We start from the raw sequence: 20,999 nt of genomic DNA, 5'->3' as shown, positions 1-20,999 counted from the left end.
TAAAATTAATTAAGTTATTCCACTACTTTTGGCGGTAACTAGTAATGTAACTAATTACTTTTTCAAATTAATTACAATTACTGAAATTTAAATGGGCTTGTTACTTGTTACTTTTGTCTTGCGTGAAAATAGTAGACAACTGTGGAGGATAGACAAACGCACAAACAACACAAACACAACATCATCTGACCTTATTGTGTCTCAGAGCCGCATTATTTTTTGAAACGAATTACACTTTGGCATTAAAAGTTACGCAAAAGTTACTTTGCCTAGTAACACATTACTTTTATATGCAGTAATTGGTAAAGTAATTCAATTACTTTTTGAGAGAAATAACTAGTAACTAACTAATTACTAATTTTCAGTAACTTGCCCAACAATGGTCAAATCCACAATCTATGAATATACAAATAGTATTCATGCCGCATATGTGAAACATTGAGAAAAGCCTTTCTTAGGCTCCAGAGGGAGCTGCAAATTTCCTCAAGTGTTGTCACTTGAGTCAGATGGAGATGAAGATTCGAGTTCAAAAATTAAAGAAAATCTGGGAGTGTGAAATTAAAGAGATAAAAATAGAAAGTTAGAAAGAAGTTAGCTCATACCATCTCAGCTTGAGAATGGCTTGAGGATAAACTGTTACTAGCCATCATAACACACCTGAATCCCCAAACTGTTGCATTCTAGGTAATGTAGGTGCCATGTTTTGACAAGAAGAATGCACTGACTAAAATATACACAATATCTCTGGTTCTGCTACATCAATTTTGACCCTTCTTTTTTCATAATTTGTTCATTGTGAGTCCGACAGTGTTACAGGACTGCAATGTTAAGCATTCTTTTGTGGTGATGAGCAACAATGGCCAGTCTCATATTGAAACACTTCCAAATACAAAGTAGACAAGACAACACTCAATTCCCTTACATCACAATATTTATTCAACAATAAACAGATTAATTTCTCTCCACATCTCAGACTTGTCTTCAGTTTTTTTATACTGTATTTATCTTGCTTCCACTTTTGTACATTTTTTATTTACAAGATTTAAAATAAGTCTTTCTCTCCATTTATACAACATCACTAGTACAGTGTTATCACATCTCCAGCAGCAGGGATAAATACAAAGGGGGGAAAAATGTTGTATAGAATAAATTCTGACCTCAAGAACAGAAATTTTGGTGCTGCCATTTTTAAAATGTGGCTTTTTGATAAACTCCTGAGACCTTCCAGACCCCCACAACTTTTTGGCTTTGAAAAGAAAAAAATAATAAATAGCTGTACCCTTAGACTTAACAAAAATAGCATTGTGTTGGATGTGACATCACATAAAAGTACTTCTTTAAAAGAGACTAAAACCCTGCATTGAGTGTATACATATCTGCACATCTATATATATCATTTCAATAACTATCTTGAGGAGAGAGGTGGATGGATTAAAGTGCATTATACTGTATGAAAACTAAGCCCACAGTTATCACATGCAGGGCAGGAAATGAACTTTGTCCACCAGCCACAGTGGCTAACCAAGTACAAATTAAATTTGACATTTTAACCATCTGCAGTATTTTTGTTTTTGTTTTGTTTTTTTTACATGTAACTGGACCTTATGAACATCTCTAGGCTTATAAACTTGCCAAAATGGATGGCAGATAAAAATTGTTTATTGTGTTAATTTCCCACCCTGATCACATGCAAATAACACCAGACACTGAGGGATATTTGTCTATCCATTATTCTAAGTCAACATACGGTACCAACATGGCTGCTGGTAATCTTGGACAGGGGCACTCATATTAATGACATGAACACATCACCACTCAGAGGGGGAACAACAGGTTCCCTTGGGAGAACTTTGCGTGTGTGAATAGCTCAGCTTTATCTCTGGGGAACACCCCCAACTCTGAGAGTGATGTCCAAATAATGAAATGGGCATCATGCAGCAGGGGGATGTGACTCCACCCGTTGAAACCTGCTGATAGACGTAACAGAGGAGCAGAGGAGAGAGACTGAGATAGCGATGTAACCGACCTATGCACTGGTATTTGACTTTTTTTTTCTTCCCAAAAACAAATAATTTAAAAAATATTTGTATGAAACAAATATTTGTAAAAAAACAACAAAAAAAAACCACTATTTGTGCTTTGCCAAATAATGTATTTGTATTCGGGCACACCCCTAGCGGTGAGATTGCAGATTGCAGAGCCAGTGTTTTATTTGTCTGTTCTGGGCTACTGTAAAAACATGGCAGTGAAACATGGCGGGCTCCGTGGAAGAGGACCTGCTCCCTATGTAGATAAAGGGTTCATTCAAAGGTAATGAAATTATATTCCATTATATTCCATTTCTGCCAAGTCTGTTCTGCTAGATGCCACTAAATTCTACACACTGGTCCTTTAACTTCCTCTGCAGAACAATGTGACAGAACACATTGTTTTCAATAAGACACCAAAAACAGCCAATACTATTCAATTTGTAATTGATTATTTAAAAGTGCATTTGATTATGTAAAGAATAAAGATCACACATGAAACAAACTGTAACATAAATGAACACCTTAACATACAAGGAGACTGACAGATGATGTATTTCAGTGGAAGAAGAAGTACTTGGATCTTTTCATAAAAGTAGCGATAGTAAAATGTTACTAAGTACAGAAATATTAGCGACAAAATGTACTTAAAGTATCAAAAGTAAAAGTACTAATCTACGTCCGCTTTGACAAAAGGCCACATTAACAGGCAGAAGGAAACCTGTGGATGACAGGCAGTTACAGCTGAAGATCAGAACTTCTTGTTGTGCAGCTCAACGACCTGCCTCAAAGAGTCTCTTTGGTTTGAGCTAAGTCTTTTTTCTGCTCACTTCCTGCCACTGAAGACAACCATGGCTGTGCACCACCTACGAAGAAAGACACCATGAAAATAAATAATTATATATATCCACTGTAGGAGGAATCATGACCTGAATTTCTTCCAAGAATATCACCCAAATGTAGAGGAAAAGTATCAGTCATGACACAAGAATTTAATTCTCTTTAATTCACACATACAGTACAATTGCTGTTCTAAATGAAAGCTAATGGATAAAAGCTCTCTGTACTGTAAATGTGTAAAATATTGGATGCTATACATATTTTAAAATAATAAAATAAAAAAGTTCACACCACATTGTTGATTTCTGCCATAACCTCGCTCGTTCTGTCCAGGTGAAGGTTTAGGACAGTGGTTTCCACCCAGGCATTATCTGTGTTCCTGCTGTCATCCACATAACCCTCAAACACCTAAAACACAGTAACACCAAAAAAGATCACTTGCAAGTCAGAATCAACAAATTCATCACACCGTTATTAATCATCTAATTCATTTAGTTCATAAACATTAATTCAATCTGAAGATTTGAGGCAGAGGCAGGGTGGATCAGTTAGTTTAAGTTGATAAGCGTCTCAACCAAATGCAAATATTTAAAGGTAGAAAATTCAGAAGTTTCCTGGCTACTAAACCAAAGCTGATCTTCAGAAACCTCGGGGTCATTTGTGATTCCCAGATCTAACATAGGTCCACTAGGCCTCTCAGGTCACCAACTGTGCCCTGCTCAAAGTTCAAGACTCGTGGTGACCAAGCTCTTGCTGACCTATTGGTTTTTTAAAGGACATATTATGCTTTTTGTGGTTTTCTGTTATTTTTATACTGTTATAAACGATATTGCTCCTTTGGGACATTAAAGCTCTATTCTTTAAAGACAAACCAAAGTGTTGAACAAACCTACCTTTGTTCCCTCCGATACTTTTTCATTTAATTTTTCATACAATTTCTTCCCCATGGTTCTCTCAAGAGTCACTGGCAGGTGATGAGCAGATTCGACAGGTCCCTGAGGGTTTAAAAAATGACAAGTTAGCAGCATATTTTAACAGCTCAAACAGGTAAACCACCTGAAGTGAACGAAACAACGGGACTCACCCCAGGTAAAGCCAAGGTTTGTTGGTGATCGTCTCCAACTGCCAGAAACTCCAAAACAGATCGCTCGCTGTCTCGCCAGCTAGAAAAACAAGTTAGAAATTCTTAGATCATGCATTGCAAACATGTGGTAGTGAAGACAACCTTCTTCGTAGCACTGTAAAGACACAACTTACCATGTGAGCACAAGGTCTACATGCAGATTTGGACCCAGGCGGCTGAGTGCACCTCGTCCCCTGATGCCTGTCCTCCCTGCTGGGTTTCTAGTGACAGATGAGAAATTGGAAACATATTAAGACATCAAGACATGCTTGTAAGGTTATTGTAAGAGCTATTTGACGCCTGGTGCATCTTATCAAGTATCATACCTGTAATTATCTAAGGGTTCTGATTCTGATCTGTGAGGAGAAAGAATAAATGAAATATGAGAGTTAAGGAGATAGAAGGAGGCTTGTAATTAGACAGTGGACCCAGAGTTAGGTCAGAGGGGTCAGTTATTCAAGCAGAAATTCATGGGTCACTCAGGACCATTCACGATCCACTATTTGATTCAAGATCAGTTGTAGAAATCTTTATTTTAACTGGAAAATGTTTTATTATCCTGACAAAATCCCTCGTTATGAATCATCTTAGCTGCAAATATATCCACACACCAACCCTAATAGGAACAAAGCCTTATGTGTGGTCTTCTCATAGTCAAAACATACCCATCCAAATGGTCTGCACTGTCCTCTGGGGTATAACAAGTCGGCATGTATGAGCTGAACTTGACCTAAAAAAAAGACGACATTAAAACAAACTGGATCCAATATTAATTTTATGCAGTAAGGACCAGCAGTTGGTGATTTCATGATGGAAATTTATGCTATATACCTCCCATGGCACCTTCTCATCAGGCACCGGGAAGCGGTTAAGTTTGCTGTTCGGGTAGTGCAAGTGACGGGCATTCACATGGAAGCTGTCCTCTTTTTCAGTTTTAGGAGATTCACTGTCTGTTGTAGCTGATGCTGCATGAAAGAGGAAAAAGTGACAGGAAATTTGCCATGTCACATATTTGCAAAATTATGATAAAAATATGCAAATTAACATAAATAAAAGATGAAGAATTTGGTAGCTGACTCGTTGCTTGTGTTTCTTTTGCTGCAAAACCCTGAGATTTCAGACTGTCCATAATCCACTGCTGGTTTTTGGTTGACTGGCCAACCTGACGAGACAAAATAAAACAAATACTTTTGATGACTGCATATACAATGCTACAGGGAACATCTGGACATAGAATTCATCAAACACAAATGGGTGTACCTAGAAGTGTGTTATCTCTTCTCTGTGTCGTGTGAAATGTGACAGACACAGGTGCAACGTTAGTGATAATCACAAATAAGGTCACAACCTGCTCCTCTAGTCGGGCCAGTCTTTTCATCATGGTGCCAGAGCTCATCTCCTTTTCCCTCTCCAGCCAATCAGTAATGGCAGAGATTCTGAGGAAACAGAAAAACACAGTATGTTTGTCTGGCATTTGTTGAATATCACTCCCAGACTGTATAAAGTTATATACTCACTGTGTTTGGTAAAAGTAGGATTTGGCCTGATCAAACCTTAAAAACTAAAACTATTGTCTTGCATTATAGCAATAGTGTGACATTTTAGGAAACATGCTCAGTCACTTTTTTGCATGAGTTGTAGCTGGTTAGCTTATTTTAGCATGAAGACTGAAACAGGGGGAAACAGATAGCCTTGCTCCGTCCAAAAAAAAATTCCCTGTTTCCTGTCTTTATGCTAAGCTAATCTAACTGTCTCCTGACTCTAGTTTCATATTTAACAGACAGATATGAGACTGGAGTTGTGTTTTTGTCCACATGACAAATTGTAAGTCCAATACTTATGCTTCTTTTATCTCTGCTTTTGGTTTCCAACAACTCCTCAGGGAAATATCTGGCTGTTAAGCTGCTAGATGCTCTACTATGTTCACCAGCTAGTCACTAACTTTGTCTGTTTGCCATTTGGTGGTGAGCAGGTAGTGTGCAGTGAGTTTATCAGAGCTTTTCCATAAAAAAACAGCTGCCAACTGGAAATTAAGCTAATGAGAGCAGTGAGACTGAACAAAAACAGTACAGTTGTGAGCTGTAAAACCAAAACAATGAGCCAAAAGATGCCAAAACGCTCTGCAGAGCTGAGGGAAACTGCAGAGTTGGGTGATAATTATCTGTTGGTTTGTCACTACAAACAACAAACCTTATCACATTATACATAATAATTGGACCCATTATTAATATAAAAATATTGATTAGTGCTGCTTTAAATTTAATTCCACCAAATTCATTGCAACTATTTTCACTGAGGGCTTAGCACTCAAGTGGGTTACAAGATAAATCTGAGGTCTCACAGGATGATTAATGATTAAAGAGAATAAAAAATGTATTTGTTGCTTTTTAGTAGTAACGTACAGGATAGTTTCACCAATGTGTGGACAAGGGATGTAGACACCACTGCCTTTAAAGGATTGTTATGCATCTACACTGGGCTACTGTATATTCCTGTGTCAGTTTACTTTTTATTTGTGTCCAGGATGCGTTGCTCCATGCTCTGGTTCTGCTTCTGCTTTGTGGACAGCAGGTATCTGTCCTTTATCAAGGCCTCCCAGGACAACAGCTCTTCTTCCTCTGTCTGAGGAAGCTCATCCTCTGAAAAACAGGATGATAAAGATTGTTACATGCTTTTGAGTCATCTAGCTAATACTGTACTTACACATGCAACATGCAATACAAACCAGAAAAGACACCACTATTAAACACCAAGATTTCTGCTGGTGCATCCTCAAGACAGACCTGTCTTTACATCACATGCAACTGTGGAAAACACTGCACTGGTGAAATGGCAAGAACTCTGGAAAAGACACTGAATGAACAATGAACACAAACACCAGACTTAAACCTGTTCACAACATCAGCTACGAAGGGGTCGAGGTCATTGACCAGGAGTCAGTGGACAACCGGAGGAAGATCAACAAGGACACTCACATCTGACACCAGAGACGACCAAAATGACATATATATATATAGAAAAGGGACAAATACAGAAAAGCATCAATGAACTCAACAAATACTCTACAGCCATGCTAGCAGCTCTGTGAGGCTGTACTTAGGCAAAGTTCTGCTTTAAGCTAAATGCTAGCATTTGCATAATAACATGCTCACAATGACAATGATAACATGCCACTCCTAAGCAGGAATAATGTTTACCATTAAACACCATTGAAACCTTCACCTCTGAAAATTTAGACCAGATGATGACAACAAAAGTGATATTTCATCCTGAGGGGGACATGAATGTGTCTACCAAATTTCATGGCAATCCATCCAATAGTTGTTGAGACATTTCACAAAAAAATACCGAAATGGATAGATAATTAAATTATGTAACAGTGGTTTTTGAATGCAATGTACAATGTTAAATCCAGTTTGATGAAATATATGAAAGAGACAAGTGTGGGGATTAATCGAGGGATGTGAAATGTTAAGTCCAATTTTATAACAGCACAGTTCAGCTGCATTTAGGGCAACAGCTTCTGGAGAGAAGTGTCTGTATCTGCTGGCGGAGGTACATGAGGTGGTTTAACAACAGACAGACTGACATTGCCACCCGAGAGCCAGACTGCTAGCATGCCTAAAAACAATCATGTAAAAGCTCTCAAATAAAATTAAACATAACATAATAAATAAAAAATGTCAGCTTCATCAAAGCAGTTCTAGGAACGAGGTATTTTTTTCTGCAAGGACTTGACTAAAAGTGACAATAATCTATCTCATTCAAGCACATTGGTCTGGAATCAGTATCATTTTACAATAGGCAGAAATGAATAATACAATACTTACTGAACTCTTTGTATTTGATGGGGGGCTTGTGCAGCACCACGTTCCTGATGAAGAGGTAAAGATGACTGAAGATGATAAAAGGAGGAGGGGCAGCAGGGCGGCTGTGGTACTCCTTAATTAGCTCATATCTTTGGAACTTCCATATCTTGTCTGTGTTGTCTTGTACTTCCTGGAACGTAAAGCTACACAGGAACACAAAGAGAGATAGTGGTGTTGCACTGGTTTTATATGTCTTTATTAAACTAACAGCAGGTTGGAGAGAAAATCTCACACCAATAAAATTATGATTGATTTAAGACACAGTGATGTTGAGGAGAACTCACTTGAAGATAGCTATGAGCAGGTTGAGCAGCAGTATGTTGGCAAAGAGCAAATAAACACAAAGCATGATGATGTTGAGCCACTGGGGGAAGGCCGGTGTTTGGTTTTCGTTCAGCACTGGACACTTGGGCTTCAGAGGATCGATACCATCCATGCTGCAAGAGTTTATGTCAAACGCAGCATCTGCAGACAGCAAAGAGATAAGAGACGACCAAGTGTGAGCCTCTTAAAAGCTTAAAGGGTGAAGTGTTGTGTAAGAGGAATGTGTCACAGTGTACCAACTACAAAGAAAGTTAATACTATGTTCCATCTCCACTCACAATTAATATTTCTAGGAAAATTCCCAAATATGATCAGGTACGGCTCGTAAACAGCCCCCCGGATGATCCAGTCCAGCCGATTGTCATTGTGGATGAGGATGCCTTGTTTGGCCACACCGTACGCCACCACACAGGTAGTCAGCATGAACATGAAGAAAAACATATCCATCATCTGGAGGGCAGAAAAAACATTGGTTACAAGTTAGAAACACTGAAAAAAATGGACAAAAAGTGTCATGTGCTTTATGTACGGTTGAATCAATTAATCAATAAGTTGTTTGGTCTATAAAATGATAGAAAATAGTGGAAAATGTCAATGACTGTATCCCAAAGCAACAGATACAACCTAAAATGTCTTATTTTAACCCAACAAATGGTCCGCAATCCACAGATAATCCGTTTACTAACACAGAGGACTAAAGAGACCAGAAAATATTCACATTTAAGATGTTGGAACCAGAGAATTTTTTGCATTTTTTCTTAAAGAATGACTCAAATCGATGATCAAAACAGTCAAAATAGTTGATTCATTTTCTGTCGATCAACAACACCAGGTATTTAGATATTTCATTTTCAGCCATACGGGACTTAGTCAGGGATTTCTTACAAGCCATTTTATTAAAATTTTACATTTAATACTTAATAACTTAATAAAGTTGCATTCGTCCGTATATACGCTGCCAAAAGCATCACATCTATAAACTTTGCAAGGGCAAGTTTCAGCACTGAAAAGGTTGTCCTGTTGTGGTTAAACACACATCACATCTTAGTGGTTTGACTGACTGAAATCCAGTCTGGTGGCAGAGAGATCAGCTGCAAAACTTGGTTCAAAAACCATTTTCATTTAACGCAAAGAGCACATCTCATCTGCAGACACCAGATGGAGGCCCAGTGAGGCAGAAGCCTCTTTTTGTATTAGATAAAAGATGTTCATAGCATTTTGTGTTCTGCAGTTACTCCAACATTACATCAGGCCAGTAATCATTATGTTTGTATGTAACCCTTGTGTGCATCCTCTCACCATCCTTCTGACTATGATGATTTTTGGTCCCAGAGTTCGACTGATGGTGAAGATCGCCATGAGACGGAGGCAGAAGACCACAAAGTCGATGCAGAGGAGGATTTTACCTGTATAGAACAGCTCAGTCGTCAACCTGAAATAGAAAAACATGGTCATTCAACAATAATGCAGCAGCCATGGGGCACTTCAATGCCCTAAAGTGTTTGTCTGGGAGGAAGGAAACTTACCTAAATGCAAAGCCAATAATAAAGAGGATGATGGACAGAACGTCTAAAATATTCCACACATCGTTAATGTACTTCCCGGCTTTCCTCTGAAATCCATAGCCATCAGGATCATGAAAGAGCTGAGATAGAGAAGACAAATTGATAATGATGCAGTGAAAAAATATTTCTTGGAGTGAATCATACTCCATAGCATACCCCTTGGGCAAGGCCAAATACTTCACATTTGCTCTGAAAAGAATAACACTAGTAATGTTTGAACAAATCAGATGAAAACTAATGACCTTGATCATGCCTTTATAGAAAAAAGAACGAGACACAATGCTGGCATCTACATGGATATAAACTTGTTCATGCAAATTGTTTCTAAGTTATTTACTTATTAAGTATTTAGGGGGGGATTCACAATGCAATTAAATGTAGTTAAGTTGAGTCCATAAGACATTGAAAAGGGCTATTCGGTTGCCATTTTGCACTTTAACTTTGGATTTCTGCTCTTCTTGCTGAAGTTTTTCTCAGTTCATGAAATCGTTTAAGTCTCCAGAGCAGCTCTGCTTCTAAGACATGTTTGCTTGAGGCTGTCAATAAACCATTGAAATAAACCATTAAGTTTTTATGCTGTGATGAGAGAATCAATACAGTAAATCAACACTATAGTTTAAAATTTTGAAAAATGTTGCAATCAGTGATGTCAAAGCAGGTACTTGTACATGTCTGTGTGTCAGCAGTCTCTCACCTGTCTGACCTCCTCACACGCCAGAGAGAACAGCCAGATGTAGAGCAGCACCTCTGCAGCAGACGGTGTGTCCTGGAAGTCGATCATGAGCACCCAAGCGAACAAGGTGAGGAAGGCGAAGTAGGACACTATATTCCAGTAAAACTTGACCTGCGGAGAGGTGTACAGGCAGACCAGTTTGGACAATCTGTCCAGAGGCTTCGGGTCCTGCAGGCTGGTGGGGTCGCTGTGGACAGAAAGTGTACAGGTTTTCAAGAGACAACCTGATGTTTTCATGGTGAACTGGTTATTTTCCACAAGTGACATTTGAGGCACTTGAGAAAACATTTCTGTTTTTTTTTCTTGTTTTCAGCTAATCAACTTGCTTACACCTCCAAGTTAGGGTTAAGGTGTCTATAAACTGTGAAGTGGTCACACAGTCAGATAGAATCAAGGTAATTTGTAACCCATGTATTAAATGTCTACTCACCGGCCACGAGGCTTTGTTCGAACTACACTTCCTGTCACCTTCTCCACTGTCTTCGACTCCTCCCTCTTCTCATTTTCCCTCTGGATGAGCTCGTCACGTCTGTGGAGATTTATTGATAATTCATTAAGAAACACTTTTGAACATCTACAGATGTGGTACAAATGGTAGCACAAATATGTTCACATATGTAAAACCCTCATCAAAAACCCTTAAAAAAAATGTATACACGAATGTAATTGGGATAAAAAAAATCCAAACCACTTGCAGCTTCGACAATGCATCATGAATTATAAACATGAATCAGTTCTGGTTGTCAAAGAAAACAGTAAAATAAGTCTTATCTAAGCGTAGATAGATGGGATGCTAAAACTTCAGATAAACCACTGCTACATTACATCAATTTTATAAATCCGTGATGAATGATTACTTTTATATTATGTACACAGTAATAGGAATACTCTACATTATATCCTGTAGATAGAAAGTAAGTTGATTGTGCAGAACAGCCTCAGACCTGCATGATATGCTGTCAAATATAAAACTTTCCATACATTTTTTTTTAAGAGGGAACGCCTCCAGTTTCTTTGAAAGATAAAAGAGGAGAAACTCCTTTATGACATAATATTATTTTTTAATTCTTGTGATTAAAGGGTACAATAAAAACCATTTGACCATATCAGTAACATTTTATAATACAGCCTGCGTTTTATGGTGTAACTTTCTATCATGTACCATGTAATTTCCTGGAACTTACAGTGTAACTTCCTCGTATGAATCAGTACATTTGTGTATGTACAATGAAATCAAATGTTTTTGCCCTTTGCTCATGGCAGTTATGATGTAACTGCACTACATAATCCAGCCCACCCCCTGTTGTTACTATGTACTTATAGAGTAAGTAGTCTGTACTTACAGAGTATGACCAAGAGAAGATTGTGAACTACATGATCCAGCCCATCTGCTGTTGTTACTATGTACTTACAGAGTAAGACTGGGAGAACAGCACATACATTGTGGTTTCTGTGTAATTAAAGAATAAAATCATTAACTACCTGTGTACCTTATTATTGTGTAATTAAAGATATACTATGTATATTATTACATTACTGTATTGTTATTTTTTCATCCTCAGATTACAATAAAATCCTTCCATAGCTGTGCACTTGAGAGAGGTAAGTTTGCATGAGCTGCTGCAGTGTTGGACCAAAATGGCGGCTAGGAGCTAATTTTCAAAAGTATAGACCCATTTCTCAACTTGTTCTTATTCAAAAGCATACAATGAAGTAGAAGACATAAGCATAATAAATCTCTGGAGTGTGGGTGAAGCTTGCCTGCCAAACACACATGCATGAAAAATGATTGTCATAACTGCCATGAGAAAAAACATTTGATTTTATTGCACATATACATATGTACTGATTCATACAAGGAAGTTACACCGTGTGCTCCGGGAAATTACATGGTAAGTGACAGGAAGTTACACTGTAAAACACAGGCTGTATTATAAAGTGTTACCCATCAGCTTTAGAAACAATTGATATACAAATGGCAGCAGTGCTGTCATTTGTGCTGAGCTACTGTAACAGGCTGCTGGCAAATTCACTGTACAGACATGAGAGGGTACTGATCATCTCAAGGAATTAATAAGCACTCAAAAGGTTAAACTATTCCTTTAATTCTGGGAAAGTTTCCTTCCTTTTTTTCACAGCAGTGGTGGTCTGGGCAGACAGGACTCACCTGAAAGTCAGAAAGCTAGTGTAGATAAGCGGGAAGAAGATCATGCAGATTAGGACTCTCCAAACAGGGCTGTCCACTGAAAGCTCACCACACCAGATCTGAGTCAGAAGAGCCTGGAAGACAGACATGTTAGCAGTCTGTTAGCAGTCATACTGTATCTGCAGCAATTAATACTGCTGAGATTAAATACCAATATACTCTAGAGAATTGAGAGTGTATGAAGTCTCATTCATCAAGTTAAATTCAATGATCATTTGCACAGTTTATCCATATTTGTGTTATTGGATGTAAATGCAATGATTCTCAGTATATTCAGCATTGATAGTGTAATAGACTAGAATCTTGCACTGTAAAGAAACATTGTTTTGTTTTTGTTTTTTAGCTATAATAGCTTTTTCTACACCAAAAAGTTTTGTACTCAACATGTTGTGTGTCTTTGTGTGAAGTGGATGTTGTTGAAAGATAGAGAAAGAGTAGATGTTTTCTCTACCTGAACACCTGACAGAGCTACAAAATTCTTATCATCAGCCTCCAGTGCCAGCCTAAGGCATGTTGTTCTGCCCCAAGATGGTGACGCACGAATCAATAACTTCAGAGCTCGCGCCTCGTCACTGTCATAACACTCATTGAACACACCTGGGACACACACACACATATATACATACAATGAAGACAAATGCTAACCTTGAATTATCTTTTCATCAGTAAAACCAATCATTATGTCTGTGTTATTATACCAATGGCATGTTCCTCATAGTGACTGGCGAGTGCTCGCATGTCCTCTGTCTCATCTGCATCACTTCCCTCCTCAGCCATTTTCTTCAGGATCTTACTGGCTGCCAGAGCAGCAGATATGCAGTCTGTACACTGTGCAATTACAAATACAGACACAGACAAGCTGATATACACACAATGCAAAATTCATCTGTATACAGTGTAAGTGTTTTGATCACCTGCTCCCAGGCTATTTCAGCCAGCTCCTTATTGTTCTGGACAACAGCCCAAAGAAAAAGGTCTCTGCCTGGATCCCTCTTTGCTTCAGCGTTGTCCTCCCTGAATAAAGCTTTTGAATCCGTCTGACTTTTAGACGGCTGGAGGAAAAGTGAAGGAAAGCAATGTAAATTGAATTAATTGCATGTTTTGGTGCAGGGCCTTAGCCAGGATTTTAGTAACCCTGATGTCATGAGTTTAATTCATCTCAACTTCATAAAATTTTGACTAGACACCAATTTGGATTTTTCTTATGTCTCTTTTTTCAGTTTCTGTACATTTCATCTCCCAATATGGTCTAAACACCTTCTCCACTCTGTCCAGAATAAAATTCTGTTTTGAAAATACTGAATTATTTATCAATTTATTTATTTGTTGGCCTTAAAGTATTCTGTTATAAAAATACTGGAATCAGTCTAGAAAATACTGCAAAAATGTATGTTTCGGAATTATAGAATGTAAATACTCACAATTTATAAAAATCCATAAAATCCCACAAAAAACACCAAGGACACAACCTCAGTGTCTTAAATACCACGTCCCTGATTTGCTGAGTTGTTATTTATAGTCCCAAGGGTTAGGGTTAGAGTTGTTACACCATATTCATTCAGTCACAATGTGTTTCCCACAGCTCGGTTGCCATTTAGTGTTTAAGAGAAATTACTGTAGATAAACAGACTCACTGACACTGATGTATCCTCCATGGACATGTTGAAGTCATTTGTCGTGGTGGAGGGAGGGTAGAGGCGCTGGGTGAAACTGCCCAGTAGGTGGCGCACCTCATCAGACACATGAGTCATAGAGATGCTTTCACTTTGCACTGCCTGAGCTCGAGCCCTGATGCCCAACACTTGCTTCATGCTGCTGCGAGAACTGTCGACCCGCTTGACAAGCTTGTGGAGGAAAAAGCAGCGGGGCAGCTGTATGTAGAGGTCACATAGAATGTTCTCGTCCTGCAGGAAATCACTCAGATTCACACCGTTCTCCAGCAGCAGACTCACAAACTCAGGCTTGTTGCCGACCAGGGCGGATTTCATGGCCCAGTGGAGGTCACTGGACTATAAGATGGGAACTAAACATGAACACATGAACCACACACATGAACATCCTGAACATTATCTGACCACTGCTAGTTGTAACAGCATTTTTTTTTTCAGAGCAGCACATTTCTCTCATTTGATGTGGAATAACAGGATTTTGAGGTTATTTGAGGTTTTGGTATAGCAGTATGGGAAGTAGGGCAGTCTTTCATGACACAGTTTATAAGATTTTATGACACACTTGTCCTCTGCACCTCGTATCTTTTATGATACAAGGCTCAGAGAACAATTGTTTAAACAGCCTGTGATGGTATGTTTGTACTGTTTAAAATTTTCGAAGACTGCAATAAACAAGATGTTGACATGAAACATATACATAATACATACATAATATTTCTGTAGTTGTCTTGCATATATTGTTACATCTCCATATGGAAATAGTAAATTATGCAACAACGCAATTACATTTTTGTTTACTTAGTCTTCACTTTCTTTTGAATAACTTTGTTTGAAAATCTGATCATGAAAGACATGACTGCAGCTGCTTTCATTTTTGTCTCATACAATGTTCCAGTGGACCACATGTTTCAAGACTAAGAAATAAAGGGGGTCCTCAACATCACTAACATTCCTGTTCTCACTAACCACGAAGAACAATGAGAAACACAGATTATGTATTTAGGACTATGCCATTGTTGTTTATCATGATTTTGGTTTGTAACTCTGACTGTTCTTGCTTAGCCAAGATAGATAGTGTCGACCACTGCCCCATTGGTTAACAAACTACCCAGATGTTACAAACTGAATAAACTGACAAATTAACTCTTTCACCTATGGACTGTACATTACATGTATGTTTGTGCTCCCAGGATCACACATCAAGTGTAATCCTGAGACCAAAGGGGAGATGTTGGGTCTCACTGGCCGACCACATGTTTCAAGTGTGAACTCAACCCTTGGACTCAGGTTAACAAAACTAGAGGTTCCCCTCTTCTCTTTCTCTTTCCCCTTATGGCTGCTGTGGGAGCAGCTCTGCTGCTCAACTCTCTGCTCTCTTGTGTGGCCTGCTCAGAGCACACACACAAAACTCTTTTCTTTACGGCAGAAGATGCAAGAGCCTGCGTAAGACTCAGTAACTAAGTTATCTAGTGCCAGCAGCTACCACACAAGTCTGCTGGCTGAATAAACAAGCACAGGCAGGGTTAGCTTGCCGCTAACTCTGTAAGGACTGCACAAAGGAGTGACCTGGGCCCCCCGGCCTGCTCGGTTGGATCACTGTCAGTCAGCAAAGCCTGCACCAGTCAGCCTGGAGCCACAGCTCTTCCCCAGCCCGGTTCACCCGCTGGACTCAACAAAGCAGCACCTCTCTTTCTCCACCTCTCTTTCTCTATAACATATGCATAGCATAGAACAGCACATGACTAAAGCACAGAACTGCTTTATTTAATCAATGTACTGTACTGATTTGGCCAATGTTATTCATTGAGCTGTATTGTTGTGATGTCCCATTCATGGTCAGGTTATTGCATAGTCACACTGCTAAGTTTATGTTAGCATACTTAACACACGTCACATCCAGTAACTAGGCCTTGCATGCAACTAACCTCTTCCTAACCTGGCACCTTTATCCTACACAAATAGGCCTTGAAGAGAGACCCACACAGTTAAGAGGTTTAAAATCCAGCTTGCACATTTTGCTTCAGGCAGCACATGTGGTTCTAGACACCACATGGTCTGGCCTTTTGTCTCTGTGGTTCTCTTTGTCAGCCATAATGTCTGCATGCCGTGTGCTCAGTCACCATGTGACTTCAGCCATCTTTCCATTGTTTTGTCCACACACTCATATACCTGTATATAGATACATTTAGTTAGATTACTTTTGAATATACATGCTGTCTGTTTAATGCTGCATGAGAGTGAATTTTGCTAACCTCTGCTTTGCAAAGAGCTCCAAAATCCTTCAACCTCAACTAGCTATTGATATGGTGATTTATGGTGATTAAATTAATTATTGATCAAAGTTCCAAATTGATAGCTTAGTAAATTTTGAGACTGAATTTGTCTATCTTTTCTCCCAGGGTGGTGCCCCGTTATTATTATTTGTTATTAATAATTTCTGTTAATTTTAATAAATAATAATTATCTTTGATAATCATTAATTGTTGCTGATTGCCAAACCTGTAGCCAAGGACCAACAGTGGCACAAAGGTTTTCCGTATTTCTTGTGTATCTTTAATGTGTGCCATATTTGGAACAAGAGTTTTTTTTTAGAGAGTAATTCATTCTACAACATTTATGAGGACATTGATCATGCGAGATAAAATATGTCAGTTGTAGTTTGCCACCTCTCCTAAATGGTCTTGTCCTTTTAGCTCAGCACTTCATAGGGTCACTTTTCATGTTTTTCAGTCAGTCTGTTGCACTTGTTTATTATATCTTAATAATAATGAGGGGAAGGGTACACTGAATCAGGTTCAGACGATGGCCTTTATATGTCAATCCTGCATCTGTGACGGATTGCTGCTGGTGTTGGTGTTGTATAATTGGCAGACTCACCTCCCACTGACTTTCCTCAGTGAAGATCTCAGTCTCAGCTATGTCCGTTCGGTTCCAGGCTATAGCCAGTTCCAGCTGCCTCTTCCAGGCCTCGGTGGACCTCGAAGCTGAGTGGAGAATTTACATTTTACAACATTTTTGTGACACCCACAACCAATTTACATCAAATCAACAGACTGACTGCTCAATTTTTCGCTCAACTACTTAACCATTTTGTCTTTAAATTGACAGAAAATTGAGAAATCGCAACTTTTTTGTCTGACCAACAGTTCAAAACCAGAAAATATTGAGTTTACAGCTCTGTAAAACAGATAAAAGCAGCAAACCCTCACATTTAAAAAGCTGGAACTAAATAAAGGTTGTCGTTTTGTGCTTTATGATTGACTTTATGATTCTTCATATAAAATTTGCTGATGATAATAAACTAATTGCTGCAACACAACATCTACTATTAATTTTGTGGCCACAGAGGAGAAAAGACAGCAGATGTCCGAGCTGAGTGAGCAGGACAATTGCCTGGAAATCATTTTAATAATATTGATGGAGCTCAGTGATGAAACTACTATATGTTGCAAAGCAGTTGAGCTACAGTACAGAATGATGAATCATCATTATCAAAACACAATGGGTTTGCATATTTTTTATATAAATACATCAAGTGTAGCTATCAACGTCTTTCTGTAAAGAAAAGCAATCATTAAGTTGAAAATATCTGCAACAATATGTGACTCTTGGCACATCTGATACCACAGTCCAGTCTGAGACGCAACATAATACCTGTTAAAACTTGGCACTAAACCTTTCTGTGTTCATGCACTGCAGTCTACAGTCAGTCCAATCAGTTATTGAGCGTCTGTGTGAGAAACCATGTCCCCACCTTTAAGGAGTGCTTGAAGAATGGCTACATCCACTTCCCCTCGATTGTCCTCGCTTACACTGTATATTGTCAGCAAGTGAGACATGCTGATGATGTCCTGAATCTGGCACAGAAAACAGACACAAGGTGTTTCACATCAAACTTTGTTTCAAGCATCAGAACGTTCAGAACGTTCAGCTACCTGCTTGGTCCATTCTTCTATCTTGAAGTTGTCAGAGTTTTGGACTCTCGGCCGAAGAACTTCTTTAACAACTGGTTGATGAGATCGATATTGACCTGGTTCTTTGCCGCCGCTTTGGCAATCACATCTGCTATCCTCCCTGAGCCTTCGAAGATCACACATGGTGTACCATTCAGCATGGCGTTATATATTCTCTGAGAGGAGAAACATAAGACAGTCATACAGAGACAAGGACAGATACCTGTGTATTCATGCAGTGACCATTTGCACTGTGCTGATCTCTGCACATACATAGACATACATACAACAGATATCTTAAAATACATTTCTCTAAAAAAAATGTTGCTGTTTTTATACAGCTCTCACTAATTTGTATTTATATGTTTTAACAGTAAAATCACAACTCTTGTTTATAATCTTTAGTTAATTTCACTGTTCTTATTTATATACATATTTTACTCAGTACTGACCTCAATGTTGTAATGTGACATTCAGTTCACACTTGCTTTGGCAGTGTAAATTTATGTTTCCCATACCAATAGAGCTCCTTTGAATTGAATTTAATTGAACTGACAGATAGAGAGACAGAGGCAGGGAACTGATGACTCACATCCAGAGTGCCTGGTCCTCCAGCCAAAACCACATACACCACAGGGATGGTCACACCACTCTCTAGAGGTCAGACAATACAGAAAATAAAATATCTATATTACAAACTGGACTGATAAAACAGAATCAGATATGAGATGATATCTGTAACATCAGCTCAACCTTCGTTTCCAAGATGCTTTCTGGAGATGTATTTCTCCAGATGGCTTCGCAGTTCGATCTCCACCCCGTATTTTCCATGGGTCCCATCGTCCACCAGCAGGAAGTGCGTGTGGTTGTTGTCGAGGCAGGACAGTTGTCCCTGGTCATTGATATCCATTGAGTAATGGGCTGGGAAACAACCCTGAGAGGGAGGAGGGGAAAAGATAGAAGAAGGCTATGTGTGGCCACAAGAAAGACGAAAAGCCAAGTGGGTAAATGTATTGTTTTGTACCTCTGAATGCACCAATGCCTTCCTCTTGTGAATGATTCCCCATGTTGTCACTCCAATAACCACGATCTGGCTCTGCATGGAGCCGCTGCTCAGAGCGTAATCCCTCACAGCCTTCCCTACATGCTTCATCACACCTGCATGGGTTCCACCAGTGATAATCCAGGCACCTGCATACAACACATTTTGCGTCCCAAACATACCATATAGCCAGAAATATGAGAGATTTTATTTGAGATTGCACACAAATGAGATCTCAATGTATCATTCCAAAACCATGGGCATTGAAGGAATAGGTAAAGGAATAGTTTTTGGGAAATAGACTCTCCACTTTCTGTCTGAGGGTTAAAGCTTACAAATGAACATGTTATGTCTTGTTTGTTTAATCCCCTGTAAAACCACAACTTGTCATTTTACACTTCTTTTTATGCTAAGCTAAGGTAAATTGCTGCTGGCTGTAGCATCATATTTAACGGACAAAGTGATATCAATCTTCTCATCTAACTCTTGGCAAGAAAGTGAATAAACAACCATTCCTTTGCTATAATTGTCTAACAGCCTGCAGTCTTCCAGGAAGAGACTTTGGATCCTGAAGCAATTTGATGGGAAACTTTTGGCACAAAGTTAGAAGCACACTATTGGCTAAAACTTTAATGTATTAGGATTTAGATTTATTTTAAATGGAACAAAGAGCTATAGCTCAAACCAAAGACACAACTTCAGATCAAAAGTAAAAGTATCTGGACATGGACCACATACTTTACAGCGAGTACTACTGCACAGTATATATTGTATGCTAATATTTATAGTGTACTGTTTTTGCATTTTGTATGCAACGTAAATAATCAACTTCTGTGCCAACAAGAAATAACACAGGGCATGTGCAGACGAATGTCAATCAAACTGTCACTTAGGAAAGCGACTGCTAATTAAAGCCATTCAAGAGGAAGCAAAATGTTTTCCAAATATTTAATACTTTTGTTGTAGCCATTTTTTAGTTTAAAATAAATATGATCGTGTAGCCTATGAATTATTGTATATATATGAGTTGGAATTGCTATATTAGTTATGTGTAGAAATTTGGATATAATTTTATATAGCTACCTTTGATTGCCTGTGGCTGAGAGGCATGCATTATTGTTTGGGCAGGTGACTGAACAGCAATCATATACTCACCTGGTCATGGCGGTGAGTGAGTCAGTCTGGCAGTGTCGGACAGGGTGAGACTATGGTTCAATGCCAATTTTGACCACTTCATAGCAATTCAATACAACTTTTAGTTATTTTTTCGATATCTTTTGAATTTAATAGGAATTATGGAGCTGTTTTTGTTACCTTGGTAACCCCTTTTTTGCTGAAATAAATTATTCAAAGTTTCAACAAGCTTGGAGAGCGTCTTGAAAACCACCACAGGCTCAAACTGTTACCCGTTCAAGGCATCTCTACCCTCAGATCCCAGGACAGCTTTATTTGTTTGTTGCAAAATCTTTCTGGAGCTGCCTCATCACCATCTACAATTTGCTACTGAGTTTTTTTTAGCTGCGAGTAGAGGTGGAAGTTACAGATCAATTTACTGATACAAAACAGTTTGTAGTCACTGACTATGTTGTTTGTATGTTTGCTTTGCAGTCTTTTAATGAGCTTTGATACTGTGTATCACAGCTGAGA

At 38.7% G+C, this 20,999-nt stretch overlaps 2 protein-coding genes across 2 annotated transcripts in view; both read right to left on the bottom strand.

The window, feature by feature from the left end:
• LOC137192574 (transient receptor potential cation channel subfamily M member 2-like) overlaps positions 1 to 20,999 on the bottom strand; it is a 53,174-nt gene that overhangs the window by 28,473 nt on the left and 3,702 nt on the right. The window lies entirely within an intron of this gene.
• On the bottom strand, positions 924 to 19,498 carry LOC137192575 (transient receptor potential cation channel subfamily M member 2-like). Its single transcript, XM_067603377.1, is given in 30 exon segments — positions 924 to 2,893; positions 3,159 to 3,275; positions 3,761 to 3,862; positions 3,952 to 4,030; positions 4,125 to 4,211; positions 4,317 to 4,346; positions 4,656 to 4,720; positions 4,822 to 4,955; positions 5,068 to 5,152; positions 5,339 to 5,426; positions 6,497 to 6,629; positions 7,821 to 8,002; positions 8,144 to 8,324; positions 8,462 to 8,633; positions 9,483 to 9,615; positions 9,710 to 9,828; positions 10,443 to 10,668; positions 10,912 to 11,010; positions 12,649 to 12,761; positions 13,139 to 13,284; positions 13,386 to 13,515; positions 13,602 to 13,739; positions 14,322 to 14,696; positions 17,235 to 17,341; positions 18,112 to 18,214; positions 18,293 to 18,321; positions 18,324 to 18,486; positions 18,903 to 18,964; positions 19,064 to 19,244; positions 19,335 to 19,498. Coding segments are annotated over 30 exon segments (3,765 nt in total). The 5' UTR covers positions 19,464 to 19,498; the 3' UTR covers positions 924 to 2,836.

Source organism: Thunnus thynnus, chromosome 11, assembly GCF_963924715.1.
Source record: "Thunnus thynnus chromosome 11, fThuThy2.1, whole genome shotgun sequence".
In the NCBI taxonomy this organism is placed as follows: Eukaryota; Metazoa; Chordata; class Actinopteri; order Scombriformes; family Scombridae; genus Thunnus; species Thunnus thynnus.
This window is presented reverse-complemented; position numbering and strand designations above follow the sequence as displayed.